Consider the following 11,424-nt stretch of genomic DNA (forward strand, 5'->3'; position numbering starts at 1 on the left):
CACCACCGCCGCCACGAGGCATCCCGCACAGCCTCTTCTGGATCTGTGCCCTCCGGGTCAACTCCTCCAGATCCTAGTAGGTTCCCACAATTATGTGATTTGGATTCAGTTGCAGGTCCCCTCTTCCCCCCCACCCCCTCCCCCGGCAGCCAGTGTTGCCATATATGCTGACAGACCTTTTTTTTTTTTCCCTTCACAGAGGCAAAGAGACAGCGCCGCCGCCGACAGCACGAGGCATTCAACACGGACTCTGATCCCGAAGTGCCCTCCGTGCCTCAACATCCTAGTAGGTTCCCACAATAAAGTTATTTTGATTTTGTGGCAGGCCCACTCTTTCACCCCCAACCCAAACACCCCCCCCCCCCCAAGTCAGTATTGCCTTATATGCTGACTGTTTTTTTTTCTTTTTTCCTTCACAGAAGCAAAGACACATCGGGAGACTACAGTGTTATTAATGTTATGTTTTTTGACCCACAGCTGTCGTCAGTGTGAACAAGGAGGATCTGGAAGCCGGCATAGAAAGGCTTATCCACACTATGGCGCGGATTCAGGAGCAGCACAATGTGGCAATGGAGGAGCTGCAGAAGCTTCGGGACATGTGCCAGCAGTTGGAGGCGGGCCAATAATACATTTTTGGTTGTTACATTAAAAATATTTAGTTAAACTATGATTCCATTTTTTTTGTATTAGTTAACTGTACATGAATTTGTTACGTTCATTTGTGCCCTCATACAGTGCTGTGATCGAGACACACCAATCAAACAGTCGTGATAGAATTTCTAATAAAAGCTTTTATTTGAAACATTATTTTAACAAGACAATAAACTAAAAAGTAATGTAAAAGAAGTTAGGAAATCACAAATTGTGATACGACGATTCTTCCGGCTGATAACTTTGGTGCCTGACGGGCGAAGCCATATGTGAAGGTATTGGCGTGTAGGAGTGGTTAGGGGGTGGCTGGCCGAAGTGGGAAACGGGAACATTGTGTCGCATTGGTGTCTGACACTGTGACCAACCATTGTAATATGAGGGCTCTGTCCACTGCATTGGCCGGGAATAGACCAAACGAGTGTGCTTGTCCAAATCGCCATCTGTACCCTTGTTTACTGCTTCCAATATTAGACGCTCCGCTAGTGTTCTTTGGCTGTCGTCCATTTTGCCCAGTTTGTCAACAACATAGTGTCCAAACCCCTGCAAAGCAGGGCTAACATTGTTTGTTAACACCTTTTTTGCAAGGCTCAACAGTTCATGTGAAACGTCTGAGGTGGCTTTCCGTTTCCTTGGACCTTGCCTCGATTGAGTCCTGGCAGGTGCCGCCTCCACTAAATCTGTTGTCGTGCAGTCCTGTGAACAGTCCAGTGTACTGTCCTGCGCACTGTCATCCTGGGGGAAAAAAAAAAAAAACAAGTTACGAACCTGGCAACAAAAAGTTTGACCACCATAACCGCATCCAAACTATATATTCGTAGTAGGTAAAAAAAGGTTGTAATATATTTTAAGCTCAGTAATATTCTTTAACCTTCCCATTTACTTTTAACTACACTGTTCTGACTGCTAGGGGAACCTGATGAATATTTTATAGTCTAAATAGTCTCAACAAGAGTACATCGGCAGCTTGAAGCGATACTATTTTCTATATTGCTTAGATGGTATGGTTTAGAAATATCGCCATTTCATACATATTATGTTCCCCATATAATACTTTACTGCGACAGGGTTACTTATGTGGACATGTTTTTGTAATAACTTCAAACTGATGTGATAATCAGAAGTATAAAACATAAAATGCAGAGAAAAATTATGTAATTATAGGACACATTGGTGAACTTTCATCCAAAGAGCTACTTACTTGTTGCCCTTGTGACTCCTGCTCGGCGTGGTTCTCCGAAACAATTTGTTCCACAGGTGCCAACAAGCGAAAACACATGGAAGTCCGTGGCACCTCTTGGTCCCTCAGAAAATTCAGATGTTCAAAATACCAAAGCTTTGGCACATAAACATCTTCGGTGAAAGCCCCGGACTTTGTAGTGTGAAGAACCTTGTTAAGCTCCTTCCTCCACACCGTGCGGAGCGCCTGAATTTTCTTTTCAATAACCGCTTCGTTTGCTGGCTCTTCTGGTGCATGACGATTGTAAAGCTCAATGAGCTTTAAATAACCCTCCTGCCTCTTTTCCCTGTTACAATACTCTGGAGATTTGATTTTCCAGAGGCAGGGAAAAGACTGGTATATTTCGATGAATTCCCTGATGAATTCCACACGATTTGACATCTGAAAAATAATTATAAAAAAAAAAAAATTACACGGTTGACAAAGAGTCCTTTAACCCCTTTACCCCCAAGGGTGGTTTGCACGTTAATGACCAGGCCAATTTTTACAATTCTGACCACTGTCCCTTTATGAGGTTATAACTCCGAAACGCTTCAACGGATCCTGGTGATTCTGACATTGTTTTCTCGTGACATATTGTACTTCATGATAGTGGTAAAATTTCTTTGATAGTACCTGCGTTTATTTGTGAAAAAAACGGAAATTTGGCGAAAATTTTGAAAATTTCGCAATTTTCAAACTTTGAATTTTTATGCAATTAAATCACAGAGATATGTCACACAAAATACTTAATAAGTAACATTTCCCACATGTCTCCTTTACATCAGCATAATTTTGGAACCAATTTTTTTTTTTGTTAGGGAGTTATAAGGGTTAAAAGTTGACCAGCAATTTCTCATTTTTACAACACCATTTTTTTTTAGGGACCACGTCTCATTTGAAGTCATTTTGAGGGGTCTATATGATAGAAAATGCCCAAGTGTGACACCATTCTAAAAACTGCACCCCTCAAGGTGCTCAAAACCACATTCAAGAAGTTTATTAACCCTTCAGGTGTTTAATAGGAATTTTTGGAATGTTTAAATAAAAATGAACATTTAACTTTTTTACACAAAAAATTTACTTCAGCTCCAATTTGTTTTATTTTACCAAGGGTAACAGGAGAAATTGGACCCAAAAAGTTGTTGTCCAATTTGTCCTGAGTACGCTGATACCCCATATGTGGCAGTAAACCACTGTTTGGGCGCATGGGAGAGCTCGGAAGGGAAGGAGCGCTATTTGACTTTTCAATGCAAAATTGACAGGAATTGAGATGGGACGCCATGTTGCGTTTGGAGAGCCACTGATGTGCCTAAACATTGAAACCCCCCACAAGTGACACCATTTTGGAAAGTAGACCCCCTAAGGAACTTATCTGGATGTGTGGTGAGCACTTTGACCCACCAAGTGCTTCACAGAAGTTTATAATGCAGAGCCATAAAAATAAAAAATCATATTTTTTCACAAAAATTATATTTTTGCCCCCAATTTTTTATTTTTCCAAGGGTAAGAGAAGAAATTGGACCTCAAAAGTTGTTGTCCAATTTGTCCTGAGTACGCTGATACCCCATATGTGGCAGTAAACCACTGTTTGGGCGCATGGGAGAGCTCGGAAGGGAAGGAGCGCAGTTTGACTTTTCAATGCAAAATTGACAGAAATTGAGATGGGACGCCATGTTGCGTTTGGAGAGCCACTGATGTGCCTAAACATTGAAACCCCCCACAAGTGACACCATTTTGGAAAGTAGACCCCCTAAGGAACTTATCTAGAGGTGTGGTGAGCACTTTGACCCACCAAGTGCTTCACAGAAGTTTATAATGCAGAACCGTAAAAATAAAAAATCATATTTTTTCACAAAAATTATATTTTTGCCCCCAATTTTTTATTTTTCCAAGGGTAAGAGAAGAAATTGGACCTCAAAAGTTGTTGTCCAATTTGTCCCGAGTACGCTGATACCCCATATGTGGCAGTAAACCACTGTTTGGGCGCATGGGAGAGCTCGGAAGGGAAGGAGCGCCGTTTGACTTTTCAATGCAAAATTGACAGGAATTGAGATGGGACGCCATGTTGCGTTTGGAGAGCCACTGATGTGCCTAAACATTGAAACCCCCCACAAGTGACACCATTTTGGAAAGTAGACCCCCTAAGGAACTTATCTGGATGTGTGGTGAGCACTTTGACCCACCAAGGGCTTCACAGAAGTTTATAATGCAGAGCCATAAAAATAAAACAAAATTTTTTTCCCACAAAAATTATTTTTTAGCCCCCAGTTTTGTATTTTCCCTAGGGTAACAGGAGAAATTGGACCCCAAAAGTTGTTGTCCAATTTGTCCTGAGTACGCTGATACCCCATATGTGGGGGGGAACCACCGTTTGGGCGCATGGGAGGGTTCGGAAGGGAAGGAGCGCCATTTGGAATGCAGACTTAGATGGAATGGTCTGCAGGCGTCACATTGCGTTTGCAGAGCCCCTAATGTACCTAAACAGTAGAAACCCCCCACAAGTGACACCATTTTGGAAAGTAGACCCCCTAAGGAACTCATCTTGATGTGTTGTAAGAGCTTTGAACCCCCAAGTATTTCACTACAGTTTATAACGCAGAGCCATGCAAATAAAAAATATTTTTTTTTCCACAAAAATTATATTTTAGCCCCCAGTTTTGTATTTTTCCAAGGTTAGCAGGAGAAATTGGACCCTAAATGTTGTTGTCCAATTTGTCCTGAGTACGCTGATACCCGATATGTGGGGGGGAACCACCGTTTGGGCGCATGGGAGGGCTCGGAAGGGAAGGAGCATCATTTGGAATGCAGACTTAGATGGATTGGTCTGCAGGCGTCACATTGCGTTTGCAGAGCCCCTAATGTACCTAAACAGTAGAAACCCCCCACAAGTGACCCCATATTGGAAACTAGACCCCTCAATGAACTTATCTAGATGTGTTGTGAGAACTTTGAACCCCCAAGTGTTTCACTACAGTTTATAACGCAGAGCCGTGAAAATAAAAAATCTTTTTGTTTTCCCACAAAAATTATTTTTTAGCCCCCAGTTTTGTATTTTCCCAAGGGTAACAGGAGAAATTGGTCCACAAAAGTTGTTGTCCAATTTGTCCTGAGTACGCTGATACCCCATATGTTGGGGTAAACCCCTGTTTGGGCACACAGGAGAGCTCGGAAGGGAAGGAGCACTGTTTTACTTTTTCAACGCAGAATTGGCTGGAATTGAGATCGGACGCCATGTCGTGTTTGGAGAGCCCCTGATGTGCCGAAACAGTGGAAACCCCCCAATTATAACTGAAACCCTAATCTAAACACACCCCTAACCCTAATTCCAACGGTAACCCTAACCACACCTCTAACCCTGACACACCCCTAACCCTAATCCCAACCCTATTCCCAACTGTAAATGTAATCTAAACCCTAACCCTAACTTTAGCCCCAACCCTAACTGTAGCCCCAACCCTAACCCTAACCCTAATCCTAGCCCTAACCCTAGCCCTAACCCTAACCATAATCCTAGCCCTAGCCCTAACCCTAGCCCTAACCCTAGCCCTAACCCTAACCCTAGCCCTAACCCTAGCCCTAACCCTAACCCTAACCCTAGCCCTAACCCTAGCCCTAACCCTAGCCCTAACCCTAGCCCTAGCCCTAACCCTAGCCCTAATGGGAAAATGGAAATAAATACATTTTTTTTTATTTTTCCCTAACTAAGGGGGTGATGAAGGGGGGTTTGATTTACTTTTATAGCGGGTTTTTTAGCGGATTTTTATGATTGGCAGCCGTCACACACTGAAAGACCCTTTTTATTGCAAAAAATATTTTTTGCAATACCACATTTTGAGAGCTATAATTTTTCCATATTTTGGTCCACAGAGTCATGTGAGGTCTTGTTTTTTGCGGGACGAGTTGACGTTTTTATTGAAAACATTTTTGGGCACGTGACATTTTTTTATCGCTTTTTATTCCGATTTTTGTGAGGAAGAATGACCAAAAGCCAGCTATTCATGAATTTCTATTGGGGGAGGCGTTTATACCGTTCCGCGTTTGGTAAAATTGATAAATCAGTTTTATTCTTCGGGTCAGTACGATTACAGCGATACCTCATTTATATCATTTTTTTATGGTTTGGTGCTTTTATACGATAAAAACTATTTTACAGAAAAAATAATTATTTTTGCATCGCTTTATTCTCAGGACTATAACTTTTTTATTTTTTTGCTGATGATGCTGTATGGCGGCTCTTTTTTTGCGGGACAATATGACGCTTTCAGCGGTACCATGGTTATTTATATCTGTCCTTTTGATCGCGTGTTATTCCACTTTTTGTTCGGCGGTATGATAATAAAGCGTTGTTTTTTGCCTCGTTTTTTTTTTTTTTTTTCTTACGGTGTTTACTGAAGGGGTTAACTAGTGGGACAGTTTTATAGGTCGGGTCGTTACGGACGCGGCGATACTAAATATGTGTACTTTTATTGGTTTTTTTTTTTTATTTAGATGAAGAAATGTATTTATGGGAATAATATATTTTTTTTTTTTTCATTATTTTGGAATATTTTTTTTTTATTTTTTTTACACATTTGGAAAAATTTTTTTTTACTTTTTTACTTTGTCCCAGGGGGGGACATCACAGATCAGTGATCTGACAGTTTGCACAGCACTCTGTCAGATCACTGATCTGACATGCAGCGCTGCAGGCTTCACAGTGCCTGCTCTAAGCAGGCTCTGTGAAGCCACCTCCCTTCCTGCAGGACCCGGATCCGCGGCCATCTTGGATCCGGGGCTCGAGCAGGGAGGGAGGTGAGGAGACCCTCGCAGCAACGCGATCACATCGCGTTGCTGCGGGGGGCTCAGGGAAGCCCGCAGGGAGCCCCCTCCCTGCGCGGTGCTTCCCTGCACCGCCGGCACATCGCGATCATCTTTGATCGCGGTGTGCCAGGGGTTAATGTGCCGGGGGCGGTCCGTGACCGCTCCTGGCACATAGTGCCGGATGTCAGCTGCGATAAGCAGCTGACACCCGGCCGCGATCGGCCGCGCTCCCCCCGTGAGCGCGGCCGATCGGCTATGACGTACTATCCCGTCCAGGGTCAGATAAGCCCAGGGCACCTCGACGGGATAGTACGTCTAAGGTCACAGAGGGGTTAAACAATACTTTTGCCAGTGTGCCAAACGCTTAACAACAACAGCCACACAAAGAGCTCATGCCTACCATCCATTGTTCCATCTGCCACGCCATAGGCCACCATAACCCAAAACAGTGTACCGCCTGCTTCACTACAGCAGCCACACAAATCGCTCATGGTGACCATGCATTGTACCATCTGCCACGCTGTAGCTCACCAGACACAACCAGTCACAACCAGTCACAACAGCGTACCATCCGCATCGCTTCAGCGGCGGAACGAAGCGGTCATGCCGACCAAACAGCGTTCCATCTACCACGCTCTAGCCCACCAGTCACAACCAGTCACAACCAGTCACAACAGCGTACCATCCGCATCGCTTCAGCGGCGGAACGAAGCGGTCATGCCGACCAAACAGCGTTCCATCTACCACGCTCTAGCCCACCAGTCACAACCAGTCACAACAGCGTAACATCCGCATCGCTTGTTTCATCTGCCACGCCATAGGCCACCATAACCCAGAACAGTGTACCGCCCGCTTCCCTACAGCAGCCACACAAAGCGCTCATGGTGACCATACATTGTACCATCTGCCACGCTGTAGCTCACCAGACACAACCAGTCACAACCAGTCACAACAGCGTACCATCCGCATCGCTTCAGCGGCGGAACGAAGCGGTCATGCCGACCAAACAGCGTTCCATCTACAACGCTCTAGCCCACCAGTCACAACCAGTCACAACAGCGTACCATCCGCATCGCTTCAGCGATGGAACGAAGCGCTCATGACGACAGTACATCGTTCCATCCACTATGCCCAAGCGGTCTAACATACCTCAAAGCTGCGGTGCAAAGCGTGGAATATTCTGTGAAATACTGAATCCGATGTCCTAGTCCAACAAGTGTCCAAGTACAAAGTGAAGAAAGGAAATTTTGAAACCGGTGAGGTGGCTTGGAAACAATAGCGCTCAGGTGACAAATTTTCCAACCAATTGTGTGCACAGAACCTGTGGCCTATCAGCACATAGCTAGCAGCTCGACACGCCCCCTAGTAAACAACGTCACGCACAGATTATGCAAAATTTGCTCTGAATCGTCTTGTGTGACACGACCGTACGACTGTCCCATACGACTTCTACATCGCAAATACGTCATGAAATTATCGCTCCAGCGCCGTACATCGTGAAGTGTGACCGCAGTGGAGCGATAATTAAGCGACGATGTAACGTCACAAATCGTGCCGTCGTAGCGATCAAAATTGCACTGTGTGACGGTACCCTAAGTTTAGACATAAACGATGAATTAGAAGTCATGAGTAGCAGGAGATAATTTGGCATCTTGCTGGGTTACCATATTAATCAGATATATACTAGTAGAAAAGGAACTGGCCAAATGGGAAGGAAACAAGACACGGCACCTGACGCGGGACAGTCCAATAACATGTATGACACTTTATACATATTTAAAATTTGCAATGAGAACAAATTAAAAATAAAACATGATATTTAGCTTTATGATAAATATTATAGACTTACAGTATATATTATTCATTTATCCAATGCAGAGGCCAATAACTATAGAAGTGAATAGTAATTTTAAATATAAACATAATTTTATAATGAATGGAGACTACTAAAGATTTCATATAACCTTTATTGTATCAAAATCCACATGATGAAAGAGATTTAAAATATAAAGGATAGGTGTTGCAGGAAGAAAAGGTCTAATCGTACAGCTGCATGTAGTTGAACGGTCAGATAACAATAAGTTGCACTTGCATCAAAAAATGCAAATGCGTAAAGTTACAAAGACTATGAAAAAATAGTAAATAGTAGGGTTGAGCGAAACGGGTCGTTCATTTTCAAAAGTCGCCGACTTTTGGCAAAGTCGGGTTTCATGAAACCCGATCCGACCCCTGTGCGGGGTCGGCCATGAGGTACGCGACTTTCGCGCCAAAGTCGCGTTTCAATGACGCGAAAAGCGCCATTTCTCAGCCAATGAAGGTAAACGCAGAGTGTGGGCAGCGTGATGACATAGGTCCTGGTCCCCACCATCTTAGAGAAGGGCATTGCAGTGATTGGCTTGCTGTCTGCGGCGTCACAGGGGCTATAAAGGGGCGTTCCCGCCGACCGCCATGTTACTGCTGCTGATCTGAGCTTAGGGAGAGGTTGCTGCCGCTTCGTCAGAAGCAGGGATAGCGTTAGGCAGGGTCCATTAACCACCAAACCGCTTGTGCTGTAGCGATTTCCACTGTCCAACACCACCTTCGGTGTGCAGGGACAGTGGAAGCTACATTTTTTTTTTTTTTCCTCAGCGCTGTAGCTCATTGGGCTGCCCTAGAAGGTTCCCTGATAGCTGCATTGCTGTGTGTACGCCGCTGTGCAAACCAACTGCTTTTTTCAAAGCACAAATCCTCTTGTTCCTTCCTTTCTGCACAGCTATCTTGTTTGATTGTCCACACTTTTTATTTAATTTGTGCATCAGTCCACTCCTTATTGCTGCCTGCCATACCTGGCTGAGATTACTGCAGGGAGATAGTAATTGAAGGACAGTTCCTTTTTTTTTTTTTTTTTTGTGGGAGATTAAGATTGGCATTTCTGCTAGAGTGCCATCCCTGTCTGTGCCATCTCTCACTCAGTGGGCCATAGAAAGCCTATTTATTTTTTTGCTTGATTTGGGTTCTAAAATCTACCTGAAAAAATCACTACATCAATCAGTGGGAGAAAAATATTGGCCTCAGGGCTTGTGTGCCACTCCTGACTCCTGTGTGCATCATCACTCACTCAGTGGGCCATAGAAAGCCTATTTTTTTTTTTTTTGCTTTATTTGGGTTCTAAATTCTACCTCAAAAAATCAATAAATCAATCAGTGGGAGATTAATATTGGCCTTTGGGCTTGTGTGCCAGTCCTAAGCGTGCCATCTCTCTCTCTCAGATAGTGGGCCATAGAAAGCCTATTTATTTTTTTTATTGGGTTTATAAATTTTCCCTAAAAAAAAAAAAAAAGTGGGAGATTAATATTGGCCTCTGGGCTTGTGTGCCAGTCCTGAGCGTGCCATCTCTCTCACAAATAGTGGGCCATAGAAAGCCTATTTATTTATTTTTTTTGGTTTTATAAATTCTCCCTGAAAAAAAAAAGGGAGATTAATATTGGCCTTTGGGCTTGTGTGCCAGTCCTAAGCGTGCCATCTCTCTCTCTCAGATAGTGGGCCATAGAAAGCCTATTTATTTTTTTTATTGGGTTTATAAATTTTCCCTGAAAAAAAAAAAAAAGTGGGAGATTAATATTGGCCTCTGGGCTTGTGTGCCAGTCCTGAGCGTGCCATCTCTCTCACAAATAGTGGGCCATAGAAAGCCTATTTATTTATTTTTTTTTGGTTTTATAAATTCTCCCTGAAAAAAAAAAGGGAGATTAATATTGGCCTTTGGGCTTGTGTGCCAGTCCTAAGCGTGCCATCTCTCTCTCTCAGATAGTGGGCCATAGAAAGCCTATTTATTATTTATTTTATTGGGTTTATAAATTTTCCCTGAAAAAAAAAAAAAAAAAGGGGGAGATTAATATTGGCCTCTGGGCTTGTGTGCCAGTCCTGAGCGTGCCATCTCTCTCACAAATAGTGGGCCATAGAAAGCCTATTATTTTTTTGGTTGATTTCTAAAAATCAATAAATCAATCAGTGGGAGATAAATATTGGCCTCTGGGCTTGTGTGCCACTCCTGACTCCTGTGTGCGTCATCTCTCACTCAGTGGGCCATAGAAAGCCTATTTTTTGTTTTATTTGTTTTCTAAATTCTCCCTGAAAAAATCGTTTTATTTTATTTGGTTTCTAAATTCTTCCTGAAAAAAACATTTTTTTTTATTATTTTTTTTTTCTAAAGTCTCCCTGAAAAAAAAAAAAAAATCAAATCAGTGAGAGATTAATATTGCCCTTTCTGCTTGTGTGCCAGTCTTGACTCCTGGGTGTGCCATCTCTCTCTCTCTCTCCAATTGTGGGCCATAGAAAGCCTATTATTTTTTTAGCTTGATTTGGGTTCCAAAATCTACCTGAAAAAATCACTAAATCAATCATTGGGAGAACAATATTAGCCTCTGGGCTTGTGTGCCACTCCTAACTCCTGTGTGCGTAATCTCTCACTCAGTGGGCCATAGAAAGCCTATTTTTTGTTTTATTTGTTTTCTAAATTCTCCCTGAAGAAATCATTTTATTTTATTTGGTTTCTAAATTCTTCCTTAAAAAATCATTTTATTCTATTATTTTTTTTTCTAAAGTCTCCCTGAAAAAACAAAAAAAAACAAATCAGTGGGAGATTAATATTTACATTTGTGCTTCAGTGACAGTCCTGCGTGTGTGGCATCTCTCTCATTTGTTGCCACCAAAAACAGAGTGTGTAACATTGTGCCTGATTTTCCTTGCGGTCTCACCCACCTGTAAAGGGGTAGCTA

At 42.9% G+C, this 11,424-nt stretch overlaps 1 protein-coding gene across 1 annotated transcript; it reads right to left on the reverse strand.

Annotated features, from left to right (window-relative positions):
* Positions 1-761: 761 nt before the first annotated feature.
* LOC138672124 (uncharacterized) lies at positions 762-2,286 on the reverse strand. Its single transcript, XM_069760161.1, has 2 exons — positions 1,850-2,286; positions 762-1,383 (listed from the first exon to the last, which is right to left on the reverse strand). Exons 1-2 carry the CDS (start codon positions 2,267-2,269, stop codon positions 856-858), a joined length of 948 nt encoding a protein of 315 aa, XP_069616262.1. The 5' UTR covers positions 2,270-2,286; the 3' UTR covers positions 762-855.
* Positions 2,287-11,424: the final 9,138 nt, after the last annotated feature.

Source organism: Ranitomeya imitator, chromosome 3 (assembly GCF_032444005.1).
Source record: "Ranitomeya imitator isolate aRanImi1 chromosome 3, aRanImi1.pri, whole genome shotgun sequence".
Lineage (NCBI taxonomy): Eukaryota > Metazoa > Chordata > Amphibia > Anura > Dendrobatidae > Ranitomeya > Ranitomeya imitator.

Excerpts from the sequence above, each read along its gene's own strand:
- LOC138672124 (XM_069760161.1), bottom strand. The coding sequence starts at position 2,269 with ATGTCAAATCGTGTGGAATTCATCAGGGAATTCATCGAAATATACCAG. Across the intron at positions 1,384-1,849 it reads AGGAGTCACAAGGGCAACAA|GATGACAGTGCGCAGGACAG; the intron begins GTAAGTAGCTCT and ends TTTTTCCCCCAG.